Source organism: Cetorhinus maximus, chromosome 30 (assembly GCF_964194155.1).
Source record: "Cetorhinus maximus chromosome 30, sCetMax3.hap1.1, whole genome shotgun sequence".
NCBI classification, from domain to species: domain Eukaryota; kingdom Metazoa; phylum Chordata; class Chondrichthyes; order Lamniformes; family Cetorhinidae; genus Cetorhinus; species Cetorhinus maximus.
In genome coordinates this window covers 737,403-758,490 of record NC_135908.1, presented here as the reverse complement: position 1 = coordinate 758,490, position 21,088 = coordinate 737,403, and the positions used below count along the sequence as shown (strand labels likewise).

General features: G+C 46.3%; 1 protein-coding gene across 9 annotated transcripts in view; it reads right to left on the bottom strand.

Moving 5' to 3' along the window:
- The window catches only part of parp6b (poly (ADP-ribose) polymerase family, member 6b), a 121,785-nt gene that overhangs the window by 3,271 nt on the left and 97,426 nt on the right, over positions 1–21,088 (bottom strand). For 4 of the 9 annotated variants that reach the window (XM_078532246.1, XM_078532247.1, XM_078532243.1 and 1 more), the window contains 6 exons: positions 19,733–19,781; positions 17,029–17,141; positions 15,326–15,398; positions 12,955–13,024; positions 11,302–11,381; positions 1,253–1,316 (listed from right to left, as the gene is read on the bottom strand). In XM_078532246.1, coding sequence (XP_078388372.1) covers positions 1,253–1,316; positions 11,302–11,381; positions 12,955–13,024; positions 15,326–15,398; positions 17,029–17,141; positions 19,733–19,781 — 449 coding nt within the window. Of the gene's footprint in view, positions 1–1,252; positions 1,317–11,301; positions 11,382–12,954; positions 13,056–15,325; positions 15,399–17,028; positions 17,142–19,732; positions 19,782–21,088 lie in introns of those variants that run through there. The other 5 variants (XR_013573802.1, XR_013573801.1, XM_078532245.1 and 2 more) reach the window with 4 other exon arrangements.

The following is a 21,088-nucleotide window of genomic DNA, read 5'->3' as shown; positions in this document are numbered from 1 at the left end:
TAAGCTTATTCAGGAGTAGTGCTTTCTAACAACTATGTAAATATTTGAGAATGGGCTGTACCAAACAGGCAAACAATTATGCCATTACTTTCTCCTTGATTAATTTGAATTGGTGGAAGTTCTAAATTGGTATCTGGCTGTGATTCCTCATATTAGGTTCATAATTTCAGTTCTGCGTTTGGGGGAAACATTGAAGAGAGTGTGAATATTAGAAAACAAGGCAATCTTGGAAAGAGATCCCTCATTTACTATCTTTGAGAGTTCACTAATGAGAGAATTTATGGGGGCGGGGGGGGGGGATTATTTCATTCATTCACATGTGCTCTGTCTGAAGCCAGGTCCTTGTCTCATCGTCTGCTAATGTTTCAACCTAAATTGGTTTCTTGGTACCGGTGGTTTGCCATACATGCCACTCTCAGGGGCAGGTCCCAAGTCTACATCAGCCAGGACGAAAATTGAATCTGCACTGTTGGTATTATTCTGAGCCACACCATCTAGCCAACTGAGCTAACTGGCCTCAAGGGTTATTTAACAAACAGGAAAGTAGTTTTTGGAATCCCTCTGGATAACAGTATAATACATATACGCCATTGAGGAATCACAGAAGGTGGCCATTCAGCCTGCCATATCTGTGCTGGCTCTCCGAAGGACCTGTTTACCTAGTGCCACACCCCCACCTTCTCCCCGTAACCCTGCACATTCTTCCTTTTCAGATAATAATCCAATTCCCTCTTGAATGCCTCGAATGAACCTGCCTCCACCACACTTTTGGGCAGTGCATTCCAGATCCTCATCGCTCGCTGCATGAAAAGTTTCTCCTCATGTCTCCATTGCTTTTTTTTTCACTAATTACCTTAAATCTGTGCCCTCCTGCTCTCGATCCTTCCACCAATGGGAACAGTTTTACCCTATCCACTCTGTCCAGACCCCTCATGATTTTGAATAGCTCTATCAAATCTCCTCTCAACCTTCTCTTCTCCAAGGAAAACAGTCCCACCTTCTCTAATTTATCTATGTAACTGAAGTTCCTTATTCCTGGAACCTTTCTCATTAATCCTTTCTGCACACTCTCTAATGCCTTCACATCCTTCCTAAAGTGTGGTACCCAGAACTGGATGCAATACTCTACTTGAGGTCAATTTAGTATTCTATATAAGTTTAACATAGCTTCCTTGCTTTTTACTCTATGCCCCTATTAATAAAGCTTAGAATGCTGTACACTCAGATGCTAGGCAGCAAAGAAAATTCCTACCTTCACAAAGTGCTATACAGTTCAGGTTTCGACTCTGTAGGAACCTGGACTGAATGGGTCTCGTCTGTAGGAGAAACACAGAAATATTAGTCAGGTGGTAACTCTGTGCTCTGGCAGTGAAAACACTATTTCTCTTTTAACAAAAACAGAAAATGCTGGAAAAACTCAGCAGGTCTAGCAGCATCTGTGGAGAGAGAAACAGAGTTAACTCAGTCATACGGACTCAAAACGTTAACTCTGTCTTTCTCTCCACAGAGTTTTTCCAGCATCCGCAGCTTTTTCTTTTAATGTTTGGTGCAGGAAGGATGGGTTTTTTAAAAATTCTTTAGTGAGATGTAGGCATCACTGACAGCATGTGTTACCCATTCCAACTTACCCTTGTGAGTGGCTTGCCACACCATTTCAGAGGGCAGTTAAGAGTCAACCACATTACTGTGGGTCTGGAGTCACACATAGGTCAAACCAGGTAAGGGTGTGAACGGACTGGGTTTTATACAACAATCGATGATGGTTTCATGGCCACCATTACTGAGACTAACTTTATAATTCCTGATTTATTAATTGCATTTAAATTCCACCTGTTGTCATGGTAGGATTTGAACCCATGTCCCCAGAGCATTAGTCTGGATTACAAGTCCAGTGACACTGCCACTATACCACTGTCTCACCTTCTGAAGAACAGTGTATCCCTGTAATGTCACTGCCATCTCAATACTATGGGAATGGTACTTTACCTTTAAATTACTCCATTGCAACCAGGTAATTTCCAAGGAGAGGGTGGAGACAAAACCCCAGAGAAAAATCCAGGGTCTATTAGGGGAAGAAGTACTGTGGAAAATTCCTCTCCTGCTCCCTCGAGATCCCAGGAGATCGAGGAAGCTGTGCCACTTTTGTCAATCTGTCACCCGTCAGACTTCAAACACCTACAATTCGCAGTAGAGCCACCATCAGGTCTCTCTGGATCCCAGTTCCCCTCAGAGCCTGAAAGCAGCTCAGTTAAAAGCTTAAGATACCATGGCTACAAGAAGGTGGTTAGAAAGCCATGAAATATCCAACTGCAGGCGAGGTGGGAGCCAGGGAATTACATTCTCCTTCCCCCATCTCCTCACCCAAGGCACACTACTCCTGCCTGATACCTGTACAATGAAATATTACCTTAAATGCAACTGGTCATAAGTCTCTGAAACACATTAGGACTTGATAGGCAAGCTCCCCCCACCAGAAAACTGTACAACACTGAGCAAAGATTTATCGTTCAGGTGAAGGCCACCATTGTCCAACAGCCTAACGACAGACAGAAATTTAAGTTCCAAAGGCATAACTCCTGCCAAGGTAAGATGGCCACCAACAGTGCTTCTGCCAGTGTGCACTCATCAGTGCGTGCGCAGAATCCAACGATGTCATTTGCAGGAGACCCAAATCCACCCTCAAACAGTGATAGCTTCTTTTCAAACGAACATACGAATTAGGAGCAGGAGTAGGCCACTCGGCCCCTCGAGCCTGCTCCCCCATTCAATAAGATCATGGCTGATCCGATTGTAACCTCAACCCCACATCCCTGCCCATCCCCAATAACCTTTCACCCCCTTGTTAATCAAGAATCTATCCATCTCTGCCTTAAAAATATTCAAAGACTCTGCTTCCACCGCCTTTTGAGGAAGAGAGTTCCAAAGACTCAGGACACTCTAGAGAAAAGATTTCTCCTCCTCTCTGTCTTAAATAAGCGACCCCTTATTTTTAAACAGCGACCCCTAGTTCTAGATTCTCCCACAAGAGGAAACAGCCTCTCCACACCCACCCTGTCAAGACCCCTCAGGATCTTAAAGGTTTTAATCAAGTTGCCTCTTACTCTTCTAAATGCCAGTGAAAACAAGCCTAACCTGTCCAACCTTTCCTCATAAGACAACCCACACATTCCCAGTATTAGTCTAGTAAAACCTCTCTGATCTGCTTCTAACGCATTTACATCTTTCCTTAAAAAAGGAGACCAGTACTGCACACAATACTGTGGATGTGGTCTCACCAATGTCCTGTACAATTGAAGCATAACCTCCCTACTTTTGTATTCAATTCCCCTCACAATAAATAATAACATTCTACGAGCTTTCCTAATTACTTGCTGTACCTGCACACTAACCTTTTGTGATTTATGCACTAGAGCACCCAGATCCCTCTGCATCTCAGAGCTCTGAGATTTCAGCAATCTTCAAACTTCTAATAATGAACCTTATTTCATTGTCCGTGCAACCTCGCCACCCACCAACCCCCCAAAAAATTAAGGAATTTATACCACCAAAAAAAGCCGCAAATTCTTAACCAATTTAGTGGCTGGTCTGAAATTTCGAGCAATTCCACGTTTCCAGAGCCCACGATGGACAGGCAGTCAGGCCACGGCCATTTCCCTGTCTCTCCAACTCTCTCCCTCTCTCCCCAGCCATTTCTTTTGATATTTCATCTTTTAATAAATTTCTAACCAACGTGATGTGTCATTTTAGTTGGGGGTTAGGATTGAGGGTGGGCAGGCAAGTGGGTCCCCATTTGCCACTTGCTCTTTCCAGCCGTCTGTGAGGTTTGGGGTGGATGGAGGGGTTGTTAAAAATGTTAACTTGATGCTGCCGACACTGTAATATTTCCAATACCAGGGCCGGTGGTGACTGCACATGCACAGCACGGGCAGCAAACGCAGCCTATTGGAAGATCAATAGGCAATGAGAGCTGAATTGGAAACATCATAAGGAGAGGGACAATGTGTTGACGTATACACATTAATAGTGCTCAAATCCCAGCTAAAACATTGTTCTGGGGCAGAAGGGCAGGAACAATATACTAGGAAATCAATGACTAATTCACTTACCTGGGCGTCCTGCTGCAGGGATGTACCCTGGTAATTCATAGGGCCTCCCTTCTAACTGTCAATATGGTTCATTACAGGATGCAGTCTTGGATACAACCAAGCATGGACACACTCAACTAACCACTCCTATTGCCATCCTGGCTCGAAATTATCTCCTTCAATGTGTAAGGCTTTGACTATCTAATCAAAGAGAAGACAATCCTCATGTACCTCAAAGGGAACAAGTAGACATGCTATTACTGAAATAAATTTATCTCATTTTGCCAGAAGATGCCAAAGACTTGAGGAACAGTCAAAAAATAGTATCCATAAATAGAGATGGAACCATATTGATCTACAAACATCTTCCCCTCATCTTGACTGCTCCTGAAGAGGATGGCTGCTTCATTCTGTTAACGGGTCATGTAACAAGAGACTGATCACAGGGCTCAATATATATCACTCCAATGTGGACTCTCAATTATGTTCCAAAGCAGAGCTCTTCTCATTCATACAGCCAGAGTCATTATGGCACAGGAGGAAGCCATTTGGCCCGTGGAGTCCATGACGACTCTGTGTGGAGCAAACCAGTCAGTCTCAGTCCCCCACTCTATCCCTGAAGCCCTCCAAGTTTATTTTGCTCAAGTGACCATGGATTTCCTTTCAAACTCATTGATCGTCTCTGCTTCCGTCGTGTAGGCAGCGAGTTCCAGGTCGTTACCCCTTGCTGCATAAAACCTTAAATCTGAGCCCCCGAGTCCCAGTGCCATCAGCTAACGGGAAAAGCTCTTCTCTGTCTACCTGATCTCACCCTGTCAGAATCATGAGCATGTCACCTCCATATGTAAGGCACAATGAGTATAGAAGGAAAGTTAATCTGGCCCTCCATTAACACTCTGGCTGGGTTAATGCTCACTGTCTATTGATCTCCTTTTATCTGGAACGATCTCTGCTTCCACATTTAGAAATACAATATATTCATTATACAGCAATCGGGGGGAGAAAACTGCAACAGTGCAACTTGGTCTGTTTTTAAACAGTATGGCTAACAATCAGAGCCCTACAATCTCTTGGAAGTCAGGCATGGAAATCTAAAGTCTACACTGCACCTGACCCACTGACTGCTGGAACTACAGGTGGACTATACTCACTAACTACCTGCAAGCCTTATCAATGCCAGATCTGCAACATTCCATGAAGTGTAAGCCCTTATTTTGCCTTCAAATAATCCCAGCACAACTGTGCTCGGGAACTATTCTCATCACGATGGATGTAAACAATGTAGAACTGTAAATGTCAAAGAAAAGCTTTCAAACTGGAAGTGCCATGGGCAATTTCCCTGATAAAATAAGTCCTGGACAATATGTCCCTGTTCAGAGCAATGGAATCATTTCATTGGCTCAGATTGGGCATTGGGGGAAGGGATATGGTGATTTGCCTTCTGCAACTGGGAGACCCCTAGCAGAGGGAGGAGTAAATGGGTTAAAAATCCCTCGCAATGAGGTTGTTGCTGGCTAGGCCAGCATTTATTGCCCATCTCTAAATGCCCTTGAGAAGATGGCGGTGAGCTGCCTTCTTGAGCCGCTGCAGTCCATGTGGCGTAGGTACAGCCACAGTGCTGTTAGGGAGGGAGTTCCAAGATTTTGACCCAGCGACAGTGAAGGAACGGCCGATATATTTCCTAGTCAGGATGGTGAGTGGCTTGGAGGGGAACTTCCAGATGGTGGTGTTCCCATCTATCTGCTGCCCTTGTCCTTCTAGATGGTAGTGGTCGTGGGTTTGGAAAGTGCTGTGGAAGGAGCCTTGGTGAATTGCTGCATCTTGTAGATGGTACACACTGCTGCATGTGGTGGAGGGAGTGAATGTTGAAGGTGGTGGATGTGGTGCCAATCAAGTGGGCTGCTTTGTCCTGGGTGGTGTTAAGCCTCTTGAGTATTGTTGGAGCAGCACTCATCCAGGCAAGTGGAGAGTATTCTATCACATTCCTGACTTGTGCCTTGTAAATGGTGGACAGGCTTTTAGGAACCAGAAGGTGAGTTACTCGCTGCAGAATTCCCAGCCTCTGACCTGCAACTGTCCCCACAGCATTTATATGGCTGTTCCAGTTCAGTTGCTGGTCAATGGTAACCTCCAATGTTGATAGTGGGGGATTCAGCGATGGTGATTTTAAATCTTTATTTTCAGAAGCAAAATGGTGGGATAGCCTGATCATTGTCTGGATGTAAAGAAGCCTGGTCCTGTCTTGGTATTTACAGGGTAGGCTACATTCTCATTGGTTAATTGAATGAAGCAGGTTAAGGAAGAAGCTGCCTGCTCTTTGGTGTCCATAAACATTCTTAAGTTATTTAACAAGGAGAAATAATCCACATCGGGTAGCTGTGACACCCTTGGAAACATTCTAACTCTGAAGACTGGGAGAAGCTGACCCAAACTGAATTCTGAACAAACGGGCCTCTTCCTCTTGCATAAGTCGAGTGAGCGACGCACACTGTGCTGGTCCCGCCTGGGAGGGAGTGGCCAGTTCCACAGCCGGCATCTCCCCAGTCGTCGCAGCCTCACCGGATGCAACAGTCACTGACATAGGGACAGAGCAGCTGTTGCCCTCATCTGGAGCGCCCTGAGAGGAGCCCGCAGATACGCCAGGCAGCTGCTGCACCAACGTGAGGTCGCCTCGGACCTCCCTGCTCACCGTGGATGGATGGGCAATGAGCTAGGAAGCTTGAAGCCCACAACATCTCCCACATTGGCACTGACCAGCTGTGGCCACTGGCACTGTGAGGGCTTTGCAGGTCCGAGCGTAACCCCAGGAGAAGCTGCTTGTTCTCCTGGAAGCCCCTGTCCACAAGAGTCGCCACTCTCTCCATGGAGGGAGCATGACGCTCTGCCATGAAGTTCATTGCATCAGTGATGCTCTGCGTGGACTCCTCCACCACGGAGACCAGGCGAAGCATAGTCTCGCAGATGCTCCCGCACACCCGGCCACATTTCCTGCAGCTGCTGCATCACGGACGACTCCAGAGGCACATCAACAGGCACCGACTGAGCATGTGCCTGGTCCCCTGCAGTCCTCCGACTGCTGGCGCCATCGGTACTCTCTGTCTCTGCCAGTTCCTCCAGTGAATGTGAAGTGCCCTCACCACTGTGCCCCGGGACACTAGCCAATGTTCCAATGCCCTCTGAGGTGCAAGTATCTGCGCTGGTGCCTGTCTCACAGAAATGGTGTGACGCAAGTGACAGTTGAGGGTCTTCAGGTGTGAGACGGGGCATCTGGAATTGCTCCTGGTGGACAGGCTCTGATGATGCTGCAATGAACAACAAGGACAGTGGATCAGTTAGCGTGCACACAGTGACACAATTCATCCCTTTCCCCCTGGCTCATTATGCGCTCAACCTCCCAGAACCTATGGAGACAGACATTAGTGGAGTGGTAAATAGTCAGGACGAGACCCTAATATTACAGGCGGATACAGACGGGCTGGTCAGGTGACCTAAGGAATGCCAAATGGAATGTAATGTGGATAAGTGTGAGGTGATGCACTTGGGCAGGAGAAACAAGGTACGGGAATACACGAGGAATGGTAGGACCCCGGGAAGTACCAAGGATCAGAGGGACCTTGCCTGGACTTGTCGACAGGCCTGTTAAGGTAGCGGGACAGGTACATAAGGCGTTTAAGAAGGTAAATGCCATACTTGCTTTTATTAGTCGAGGAATAGAATGTCGGAACAGGGAGGTCATGTTGCAAGTGCAGAAAATGCTGCCTAGGCCACAGCTATAGTTCTGTGTGCAGTTACGATCAGGGCTTCACGGGAGGGATGTGATTGGAGTGCAGAGAGTGCAGAGGTCGCTGACCAGGATGCTGGCTGGGCTGGAGAGTTTGACTTATGAGGAGACATAGCATAGACTGAGGTTATTACCCCTGGAGCAGAGGAGATTGAGGGGTAACTATCGAGCTTTATAACATTATGAGGAGCATAGATAGGGTCGACAGAAAGGAACTTTTCCCCTTGGCAGAGGGATCAGTAACCAGGTGGCATTGATTTAAGGTAAAGGGCATGAGGTTTACAGGGGATGTGATGAGCAACTTTTGCACATAGAGTGTGTTGGGAATGTGGAACGCGCTGACTGAAAGGGTGGTGGACGCAGAAACCCTCCTAACATGTAATAAGTATTTGGATGTGCACTTGCGATGCCAGGGCATACAAGGCCATGGAGACTGTGGAAGGTGCTTGACATACACGTCTTCAAAGGGCTGAGGGACCTTTGTCTATGACCCACACTCTGACTCTATCACTCTGTGACCGAGCAATGTTACAACAATAATGATTCAAACAATCATCAGCGCTATGGATGTTGGGAGGACATTGCGGATCTCATTGTTGACCTCAAATACCTGGCCGTTCCACCCCAGCCTCACTGACACCAGTTCACCAGGGCGCATGGCACCTCTCAAGCTCAAGGGCCTCCTGTTCAAAATGGCTTAAAATCATTAGCTGGGCCTGGCTGCCTCCAGTCCGCGAACGCTCACATGCATTGTGAGCATTATTCTCCTGAGAAAGAGAGACCACCATTCATTACGGCAATTTGCACGTGGACTCTGCACGCGCACGCTGTACCCCAACCACAGTGGCCCATATCAGGCCTCCAGTGCCTCCTCTCCCCACTACTGCTGATCACTCACACAAAGATAGTACATCTGCTCCCAAACCCCACAATGGCCACCTTGGATACATGCTGCGTACATCACTTTAGGAACCACACGGTCTTTGTTCCCATAGCAAGGAGGCGCAACTACATGTAGCGTTGAGGGCAGCAGATGGCTCTTGGCCTGAGACCTTGAGGCTCCCCTTCCACAACCTCATCACCATGAATAGGATGTGCTGGAGTTCTGAGTATGTGCCTAGCTACATCTCCTGCAGGTTGTCCCCAGACTAGTCATGTGTGACTAAGAGCAACACATGGTGCAGGGGAGAACTCATCTCCTCATGAACCACTCAGGCTGATATAAGCATGGGCACTATCTGCTTGTCCACCCAGCGTAGGAAAAATGCCCAACGTGATTCAATGCAGTCACGACAGTGAGACTTGGCGGGGGGTCCTCAAAGGCTAAGTCTCCCTGCTGGGTTAAATGCCCAATGCTAACATGGTACTCACCCTTCCAGAGTGCAACAAATGATTGAAGCGCTTGCGACACTAGATCCAGGTGCACCGCACCACATCGCGGGAGCTCACCACCTCCGCCACCTCCTCCCAGGCACGTTTGGTCATGTGGGGGGGGCCTCCTCCTCCAATCCTGGGGAACCAACAACTCCGGCCGTGCGGCCACCTCCTCAAAGAGGGCAGCAAGGCATTCATATGAAAAACGAGGGGCACATTGGCCCCCCACTGGCAGACCCTGCAGCCTGGCCCTGCTCCTGGGGTTGACCCTGCAGCCTGGCCCTGCTCCTGGGGCTGACCCTGCAGCCTGGCCCTGCTCCTGGGGCTGACCCTGCAGCCTGGCCCTGCTCCTGGGGCAGACCCTGCAGCCTGGCCCTGCTCCTGGGGCAGACCCTGCAGCCTGGCCCTGCTCCTGGGGCTGACCCTGCAGCCTGGCCCTGCTCCTGGGGCAGACCCTGCAGCCTGGCCCTGCTCCTGGGGCAGACCCTGCAGCCTGGCCCTGCTCCTGGGGCTGACCCTGCAGCCTGTCCTGCTCCTGGGGCTGACCCTGCCCAGCTCCTGGGGCTGACCCTGCCCAGCTCCTGGGGCTGACCCTGCCCAGCTCCTGGGGCTGACCCTGCCCAGCTCCTGGGGCTGACCCTGCCCAGCTCCTGGGGCTGACCCTGCCCAGCTCCTGGGGCTGACCCTGCCCAGCTCCTGGGGCTGACCCTGCCCTGCTCCTGGGGCAGACCCTGCAGCCTGCCCTGCTCCTCTGCCCTTCCCTCCAGCCTGCCCTGCTCAGCTGACCCCCTGTAGTGCGCCCTCGAACTGGCCATTGTGAGCAGCCTACGGGAGGCTGCCAGACCTTCCTTTAAGCAGACTGCCGGGTCGGCATAGGACCCGGGGGTCTGTGCACGCCCACCACCACCCGCACTCTCCCGCTATCCTCGGGAGTTGGAAACCCGGCCGCTCCTTCTCCGCCCACCCAACAGGCAGAAAATTCTACCCTGTGTCTCTGTTCAAATCTGCATAAAACGTTCTCCAGAAATAATTACCTTTTATTGAAGCAATCGCCATTAAGGCGAGTGGAGAACTCCCAAATTAGGACCATTCCTACCATAATTGTTACCATAATTACCAGAAAGAGCAGCTACCCCTGAACTCACTCTTTCCCTCCTACCACACATTCCTGCCACTACATCTTAAACCCCAGGGTCCTTGGTGACCCAGAGTTTATGTCCTCCTACTAACTGCAGCTCATTGCACTGTGTTAACTGAAGTTGGGAAACATTATTTCCCCAGTGCTTGTTTGGGAAAGTGGTTGTTTAGAGCAACCTGCATACCATCGTGTTCTCATTTGCCAAAAGATGCAATGCCTTATGAAACAAATGGAAACTGGACAGATGGATAGAAAAAACTTGCCATAAAAGACTTTGATTGAAGGTGAAAAAGTGATCTTTGATACAAGCCTCATTGTGGTGTCATCAGGATTAGCAAAACTCCCACAACATACCTGGGCCAAACATTAGAAACAGCAGCACGAGCTGAGGAAACTCTTAGCATACTCCCTGCAGAGCAGAATCATCACGTCAGTTATAACAGGGTGAGATACTCGAGAGATGTCACTCTGGAGAAACTTTCAACCTGTAACTGACCCTAGGACCGAATGAGACCAGACTTGAGCAGTGGCCTTAAAGATACAAAGCAAATGGACAGCTTAACGTTACATCTGTGCCCTAGACCCTAGACTCCCCAGTGCTTGGTCCATAAGAGCAAAATTGTAATATACCCCAGGCTGATGCTCACTTTGAATTATATTACCTGAGATGTCCACGTACTTAAGTCAGCAGAAATAGAATGAGGAAGCTAAAATGTTGTAAAAGGGAGTCAGTTTCCATTCTTTGAATGGCTGTACTAGAGAGACCAGGTTAAATTGTGCTGTTTAGATCCCAGACCCATCATTTCCACTCAATCATCCGACTTAACAAGAATTCGGAATCATGTCCATTAGTAAATAGCAATGCAGCTTTGCAGTCAGGGTCTATTCTTACAGAGACCAGGGAGGAAATGAGGTACTAATACCTGGGGAATTGTGTTCATCCGGTTGTAGTGGAGCACCAGTTCATCCTTTGATGGCATGCGATGCTGTCCTTTGCCCATTCCTACAAAGGAAACTCTTGTTTACTGCCCCGCTTCACAAAAGAATGATCACAGTGCTATTTTTCTTTTTTTTTTAAAAAAAAATCTCAGCAAACAGGTAAAGGAAACACCAGCAACGCTTAGTAAAATGATGGCTCACTGAGTGGAATTTAGACCAGCAAAGACCTGGATTCAGTTCCCAGTCTTGTGCTGAAATGGTTGGCCTCAACCACAGCGACACTGTTAACACTACAGACAATCTCAGCATGGTGGGGCTGGGATAGGGGTGAAAGGTCAGCCCCACTTCCCATTCCTGCTCAGCAGTGGCCTTTGTGGAAAATTAGACGAGAGATAATAGTCAGAGGAAAGAAGTTGTAGGTTGAATCTTCCATTACTTCTACTTTAGCAAAAAAAATAGATGCTTAAGGACTGTAAAAATTATGATGAAAGTGGTGTTGCTGTGTGAAAAACATTTTAAGTCTAGAAATGGGTGTGACACTCGTGTGCAAACACTGATAATCCACTCCTCATTATTTTAAGAGATGCAAGTCCATTTGTATTGAATAGGTTAATGCTTCCATTAAAATAACCGGTAGCGGAATGTCACGTGAAGATATTAAGCTGTTATAGTAACTTAAATAAACTATATATTTTATTAGCTTGTGTAGTTGCATGATCTCAGTCACTCAGAAAACATTACTCATCAGGTCAGTTTGTATCTACTAACAGTTTAGCCAAGCAAAGCTTTTGGGTTAAATTAAGAATTGCTCCAAGACTGATGAAAGAAATAAGATACCCCCACATCGGGTTGCGTAATGGCAAAGACAATTGTATCAGACAATAAATACTAAGCTCCACCATATTTGTTAAAAGTTCACCCATCACATTTCAGGCAGGGGTTTTGTAGCAATCCCAGCGACGCCAATGTAAAGTGTGTATTCCTTCCTGCATGAGAAGCATAAATTGCTGTTCCCTTTACAATTTGGCACGCTTGCAAATTGTCCTGATGAGTGTAAGATGAAAAGATTCGACAGTGTGTGTCTTTTCTCAACAATACTCAAGTTCTGTGCTACCAAACAATTAATATTAACAGAATTAGATGGAAATGAAGGGAGTTAAAATTGCTCTCAGCCATATTTGCAACAAACACACTGGCACATTTCCATGACACTCCTTTATGCTCAGTTTTATCATAACCTTAAGTCCTGCTTTCATTAGTTAATGAATAGATTAAAACAGCATCCAGTGAATTTTCTTTAAAAGCTGCTGTCACATTTGTTGCAAAGAGTAATTTCACTTCTTAAATTTCTCGGTAATGTTTCGGTGTTTTTGTACTGCTTGCAGGCTTTTCTTTGGCAATGATAAACCACATAACAGATGAGTGGCTGTTTGTGCTGAAGGGAATTTACTACTCAGGAGCTCAGTAGCTAATCCAGAATAGTACAGCAAGGAGCTGCTGTGATAAGTCCTGCATTCGTTTCCACAGCAGAGAGAATCGAAATGGCGGACCATTTGAAAAAGAGGAGGAGTTATATTTAGGAGCTGATGACAGACTAAACTCGCTTCGGGGCAGCTGAATTGAGAAAACTCACTTACCTGAGTATCCAAAAGAAATGCTGGAGATTGGGCTGAGATAGATTCCTTTGCCATAGGCTGCACCGTGCAGCTTGTAAGAGACAGCAGTGTGATCGTTATGACTATAGATGAGCAAATACTTGGACTGTAATCAAAGGCTTAAGTATATCACAATATTTGCATGGACAGCAAGCTGCATGGAGTATGAACATCATGCTTTGTACGCCGGAAAGCATATGGAGCGGTGACCAAAACAAAATTTCCCAGGGGATGAGGGGAACAATTGTTCAAACTAATTATTCCTTATTATTTATAAAAGGGTAAATTCCACTGTTCTCTGCTCATGATCTTCTCCTTTGCTTCAATGCTTCTCTTCATTATTATTTGGAAACCACAGTGAACATATTTAATCTCACCACCAGCTGGTAAAAGGGCTTCAAGCTCAAACTCAGATGTTATAAGCCTGCCCTCTGGGATGCCATTATGGATACAGCCTTTAGCCATCACAGTGTGTGTGCAGTTCTGTTCCTATATCCTTCCCACCCTCACGAGACTCCTTAAGATCTCACTCCTTCACCATTGATTCGGTTACATCGGCCAAGACTTCTCCCAACTCCTGCTCTATTTCCAATCCCTAGTATCAATTTTTCTTGAGCGGGGTTGGGGGTGTGTGTGTGTGTGTGTGTGTGTGGGGGGGGGGAGGGGGCATGGGACAAGGGGAGGGTCATCAAGCAAGAGATACAGGCATCTCACCCTGATACAGGTGCACTTCCTGTCAACTGACTTCAAAGCAAGTTTACAACGAGTGTTGTCACGTCCATAGTTCAGACTCTTTTGCCTGTCTCCCCACCAACATGTGGTTGGGGCAAAAAAAAAAACAGGGAGAGACTGGAGGCTCCTTTAAAAGGTAGCAAGTCTGAAGTTGGGGAAAGAATCAAAAAGGAAAGTAATGATTATTCAAAAGCAAACTTATTAAGCAGAAAGGGAATCTGGCCTCCGGGTAAACATCGTCCTGACAACTGGCTGGTTATAATCTCCTCACATTGGGTTGCCCTTTCAAACTTTATTCAAAGGGATGTTTAGAACTGCAACATGGAGCAGAGCGTAGCACACTGCTTGGGTTCAACACCATATGGAGCATAATTAAAGTAGTAACAAAACACTCGGTGGGTGCGAACCTCTTGGGAATTATTTAAATGCACCGAGAGTGTGGAAAATCCAATTCTCTCTACAAGATACTTAACATCTAAGAATGGTGCTATACCCATGTGGAACCTCTACTTGATCAAGCAGAGCTAGACAAAGATCAATAGGGAACTTCAGCACTTGTCTTCAGGCCAGTTTACTATCTAAAGGCAGTCACAAGGTGGACGTGGAAAGGATGTTTCCTCTTGTGGGTGAGTCCAGAACTAGGGGGCACAGTTTTAAAATTAGAGATTGCCCTTTTAGGACAGAGATGAGGAGAAATGTTTTCTCTCAGGGGGCTGTGGGACTTTGTAACCTCTCTGCCTCCGACAGCAGTGGAGGCTTTGGAGTGGAGGATCATTGAATATTTTTAAGACAGAGGTAGACAGATTTTTGTTAGGCGATGGAATCAAAGGTTATCGGGGGGTAGATGGGAACATGGAATTTGAAACACAAACAGATCAGCCATGATCTTGCTGAATGACGGAGCAGGCTCGAGGGGCCGAATGGCCTGCTTCTGCTCCTGTTTCGTATGTTCGTATGTAATTACACCCTAGGATTAGCCATTGTGCCAATCTGTCATTTTAATATGATCATGTTTAAATCATAGAAGTTTACAGGATAGAGGTGGCCATTCAGTCCATCGCATCTGTGCTGGCTCACTGAAAGAACGATCTACTTGGCCCTAGTCATTTGCCCTTTCTCCATACCATTTCATTTTCTTGTTTTTCAAATGCTTATCAATTTCCTTTATAAAAACTACAATGGATCCAGCTTCAGCTGTTTCTGGATGGACATCCCATACCCTGACTGCTCTCTACAATAAATACAATAAAATTCTCCTGACCCCTCCATTTATTCTTTTGGTGACCTTAAAATATGTCTCTCCTCTTGTTAACTTATTAACTAGTGGAAATAAACCACCTCGTCAGTACCCTTAGTAATTTTGAACATCTTGATCAGATCTACTCTTAACCATTTTTCCAATGAAAGGTACCCCAATTTCTCCTTTATGACTAAAGCCCTCCATCCCTGGTATTACCTAAGTAAATCTCTTCTGCAATCTCTGCAGGCTTGTTATATCCTTCGGAGAGCAGGGTGGTCAAAACTGACCGCTATGTTCTAACTGACAGAATGCTCTGTATAGCCTTGAGACAATAGGGACGCAACTGATATTCTTTTATCCCATTCATTAGGGAATACTTACTTGCAATTTTGTATAAGATGCATTGACTAGGCCATTTCTCAGAATAGAATGCCAGTTCTCAATGTGTGAGCCACTGTTAAAGAATAAAAGAGAGTCAACCTTTAGCACAAGTTCATTAGGTAGCAAAACATTTCAATCCTCAACACTACTAGAAAATAATAGCATTACTTGTAGCGTTTCTCCACCTTTAAGAAAACAGACACATCACATGTTCTGGGGTAGTAACACAGAGAGGCAGATGTCAAAAGGCTTTTTAAGGTCCGGTGGCGAAAGTCTTGCCTCGGAGTCAGCAGGTTATAGGTTTTAGCCCCACTCCAGGACTTGTGCATATAATCTAGTTTCAGTTCAGCACTGAAGGGGTGCTGAATTGCCAGAGTTGCTATAATTTGGCTGGCATGATAAATCCCTGTCCCCGTGGATGTAAATGACCCCAGGACACTGTGAAGAAGAGGAAATTCAGCAGATGTCCTGGCCAAGGTACAGCAAAGAAATACGCCATTTGGCCCAATGCTGCCGTTTTGCTCCACACAAGCCTCCTCTCACCTTAATCATCTAATCAACATATCATTCTACTCCTTTCTCCCTCACATGTTTATCTAGCTTCTCCTTAAATATATCTCTGTTGTTTACTTCAACTACTCCATGTGGTAGTGAGTTCCACACTTTGACCACTCTCCCGGTTAATTAGATGATTATTCATCTCATCGATGGTGGGATCAGTGCACAAACTTGTCTTTACTCACATAACAAAAGTGGCTGCACTTCAAAAGTAATTCACTGGGTTTGACATAAAACAAGTTGGATATGCTGAGATTGTGATTCGGTGCTTTATAATTGCAGGGCTTTGCTGAGGTACTGCAAGTCATTGTACAACGTGTTGCACATTTATCATCATGGATTCATTCTCTGTGTCCTGTAATTGGTATCAGAGGTCGGCAGCCACTTTCCCTGATTTTGTGAAGACTGATACTGTAACTTGTAAACCGGGGAAGTGAAGCCATACCACCTTCCCACCACATTAAGGAGGGTTAGGGTGTCAGTCGCGGTGGGGGTGGGGGCTGGGAGTCAGTATCATAGTTACCCAAGGGTTAGAAGTGGTCTTTAATCCTTCTAACATTTCCTGGCTAACTACTGTACCTACTCTGCTGACTAAGTTGGAACCATCCAAAGCATCCAGTTTAAGTTGGAGTTTCGGAGGGTTTGGGGACAGGGTCATTTCTCAACAGAAGTTTAAGCTTCCCAGGTAATTCCCATTCAGTCCTTAGGTGGGGAATTTGGCGGGGGAGGGGGATGGGGGTGGGGGTGGGGCGGTCCCCCAGTGCATCCTCTGGTTACCTCATGAGTACAAAGGCCCCCGCTTTCAGGGGAATGGAAGGTCTAGGCCACTGTGTCTATGCCAACTCTCTGAATGAACTATCCAATTAGTTCCACTCCCCGGCTCTTTCCCCACAGCCCTGGATTTTATTTTCCTTTTCAATTATTTATCCAATTCCCCTTCTGAGAGCTACTATTGAATCGGCCTCCCCCACCCTTTGAGGCAGGCGCTCTCTGCATCGTACAACTTGTACCATTTAAAAAGGGCTGCACCCAGGGGAATGAGAAAATATAACAATCAAACGAGCTATTGTTGGAATGGGCTCTTTGCTAATGCTTTTGTTTGTTCTCGTTTACTAAATCAGCAAGGCAAAAGTTCTGAAACTCACTGGAAAGCGAAGGTGCTGCCGTAGAGTTTCTTAGCTGTGCGGAAACGAGCCTCCTTGGCTGGGGGGCTGCTCAGCAGGAGGAACTGATGCGACGTGTGCATGAATTTCAACTGCTGTGAAGAGAAAGACATGGCAGGTTCACGCAGTCACGGTATTGTAGACAGTTAGCTGATCTCTCTTTCCCCCTCACTCACCAACCTCGACTGATGAGGAATCTTTTACACATTGAGCTCTTCCACTTCCAGTCTCCTGAAGGTGTCCCAGAGTATGGCTCTCCACCAACTCTCCGTCACCTCATTGACCATCTTAGTGGAAACATCCCAAGACGAGCTAGATAATATCCACATATAGGCAATTTCTGGTGGAGATAACTGGACTGTAGCTGAAAGCAGGAATCCTTGCTGGTTATTTTCTCCCCAGCCTAGGAGCAGTGCAACACAACTGGGACTTCCTGGTCTGTGTTGCTCCGTACTACAATAGACAATACCTCGACTGACCAGGCAAGAGTAGAATTTTTAAGATGCAAAGTAAAGTATGTTTCAATGTCTCACTCACAAACCAAATCCCCTTGTAATCAGTGTGATAATTTGGAGATATTCAGCTTTTTGACACTGATGTCTTCACTGGGGAAGTTATCAGGTTTTTCTTCATTCTATATTTTCTGGAGTTGGCTCCAAAAATTTAACATCAGACACCAAACTGGTTGAAATAATTGGCCGCAAAGTTAATGTGATATTTTTCAATCCAGTTTGAAGTTTCATTACGGGCTAATTTTCCTCCACCACATGCCCCCTGGCACTACAAGTATTTCAAAATGTTGTGATATTTAATTCCACCATTGGCACCGATACAAGCTTCTGCACTGTGACACAGGGAACGAGGGAGTGGAGATGTGGCCAAGGAGCTTCACAATAGGATGTCAAACACAAAGCTCGATCTTGAAATCTTTCTACGCCATTGCACCATGGCCCAGTGGGAAGGTGGCATAAGGATGGCACAACGCCATCGATCTTAGATAAATAAGGAAATAGCACCAGCTTGTGGTTCACAAAATTCAAGCTTTTGGAATTTCTTCTGGCACAAACTACCATTTGGGGATTGTCAACATTCCTTCTGGCTGCTCCGCAAAGGCAGGCATATTATACATTGAATCAACAGCTCACACATGCCTTGTCGCAAAATAGAATCAATTTTTAATGACTTGGTGCTGCAAGTGGCATTTAACGTTGGCAGCAATATCTGCTCAATTTATTCTATGTTGTGCATGACACCTGATGTGGCAACAATATTAAGGTCCCAGGAGCTACAGTGATGATGCGCCTTAACCACATAGTTTAACTTGAGCTTCATTAGGTAAGGCTGCCAAGTTCACAATGGGAATGAGTGCCAACCTGAAGGCTGCTTCAAACTGCCTTTTATTTTACTGGGGTATTGTCTCCTTGTAAATCTGCTCGTTTTGGGAGAGAAGCCAAAAAGAAAGGACCACGAGTTGTCATCTGAATAACTTCAGGCAATCATGGTGCACTCACTTTGTTTAGAGGTAATTATTTGCTCCAATATTGATTCTTACTACAATCCCAAAGCTGCCAGTCACCTGGCGATTCTCCATAAGCAGATGTTCCCTGGATTTCACCCTTTTTTTTTGGGAGTCGGCACAAGGGTGGGGGGGATGGCCAATTGGCTCCCTCACACCTGCCGCCACATCCGGTGTTCTCCCCCATCAGGAGTGACAAGAGACACTCAATAGGCCCCAGCTGTGCGTTCCTTCACAACGTTGGGCACTGGAATCCCACTGCATTTCCAAAGACTCCAACTTTCTTTTCGTTAAGGAGCTGGTGGATGGACTTACCGAGTGGGACGCCTTACCCGATACAATGGATCCCAAAGCAGTTGACTGCACGCAGAAACCCAGGAGCTTTAAGCCACAACCCACCCTCCACTCCAGGATTTGCTGGGGTGACACTGGTGAACAGGAGTGCTATCTTGAGGAAACCCTAGACCCAGTTATCTCGAGGATATGCAATTAAAGAATATCACAGTCTGATCACCATAGGCCAGTGACACGTTGTAGTTGATCAGGAGAACGCCCATTGCAAACCTTCGCCAGTCACTTCTCACCAGGTCAATGCCACCTTCAACATTAGTTAGATAGCAGGCTGTTTAAATGAAGGGGATCCCACTCAACCTGTTCAAATGCACATACTTTATCCAATGGTCATGCAGTCAGGCGAGCAGATTAACTGTTCTGATGAAATATTAACATCCAGAAGTGTGTACGGTTTCTCTCTCCACAAATGCTGCCTGACCTGCTGAGTATTTCCGACACTTCTGCTTTATTCCTGATTTCCAACATTTTGCTTTAGTCCAAAATGCTACTCCCCTTTTAAATGATGCTATATGTGGGACAATGTGATAAATTTAGCCAAATTTTATTGTAATGTGCCTTTAAAAGCTTAGCAGCATGTCATCACTTTAAAGGAAGTGTGTCATGTGATCCAGCTTCAGTTTCACGAGACAGAACACAGATGCACAGCTCTGATGCCTTCAAGCTTTCTATCCATGTATATCTGTTCACATGTCTCTCGAAGTAATAAATGAGCCTACAGTGTGTTTGCACAGTCCCATATAATGGATTGGCCTTTATATCATTATAACACACATGACAAACTTGACCAACGTTATTCAATGGAATGAAACCACTTACTCTGCTCAGTGGTAGTTTCACAATGTGTGACCTGTTGCTCGAGATAATCCTAGAAAATAAACACAAAGTATTGTGTTGCTAAATTTCCATGCTTTTCCCAAAACCAAAGTTCTCCCCATCCCTCCCACGACCTGATAAAGGGCTAAGATTAACGATATGTGATTGGAAATGTTATGCTGAAAACCATGCTAACATTGGCAAGAGTAGGTTTCTACATGCTTACTGATGGTTTGTTTCACTGCAATGGACTCCAGTCCTTTTTAAAATGAAACTGCATTTATATAGAGCCTTTCACGATCTCAGGATGTCCCAAGGTGCTTTAACAATCATTGACACGCTTCTGAAATGCAGCCGCTGTTGGCAAATTGGTTTCTCAATTGGACACGTCTTTTTTCTAATGCAGTTCTATTGATGGACAGATAAAGCAGTCCAAATGGTGGCGGGATGCGTCAGCACTGGAACTCAGCCAACCGGCAAGTGTGACACTTGGGGCTTGTCCAGCTCCACCACTGAAAGTTCAGCAGCAACTTTGTTCATGTGCAGAAGCTGCCAAAATTACAGGAGCCAAGTGGGAGAAGCTCCAAGGAAATTTCCAGAAACTCGAGACCAAATTCCAACTCTTTATGGTCGGCCATGAGAAGCACACCGTCTGTCACGGGACATCACGTACTGCATGCTTACTGATAGTTTTATTCACTGCAATGGAACCTGAAGGCTGAATTTCCTATCTAGTGTACACAGGGAGATTGGCACTTGCAAAAACCATTGGTTGGAAAGTTGCATGTTCACATTGGCCCAGTTTGCTCTTTTAATGGTCTCAGTCGCCTATCACCCCTGTGCTCGCTGACCTACATTGGCTCCCGGTCAAGCAACGCCTTGATTTTAAACTTCTCAAGCTTGTTTTCATATCCCTCCATGGACCTGCCACTCCCTATCTCTGTAATCTCCTCCAACCCCACAACCCTGCGAGATACCTGCGCTCCTCTAATTCTGGCCTCTTGTGCATTCCCAATCATAATTACCCCACCACTGGTGGCCGCACCTTCAGTTGCCTAGGCTCCAAGCTCTGGAATAGCCTTGCCACACATCTCTGCCTCACTTTGCTCCTTCAAGATGCTTCTTAAAACCTGCCTTTTTGACCAAGGTTTTCTCAGGAGGAAGGCCTGCCTCAAGAGCTGCCAGTTATTCAGGTAGTTGGCAGCTCTGTACTCCCAGCAGTGCCAGCTGGGAGCAGTGGCCAGTGCTGGGACCATAGGCAGTCCCACCACGCCAAGGAGCCCAGGTAAGCCTGGGGTTGGGGGTCTCAGTGAGGTGGGGGGGACAAGGCGAATGAGGGGGGTTGGGAGGCAGGGTTCA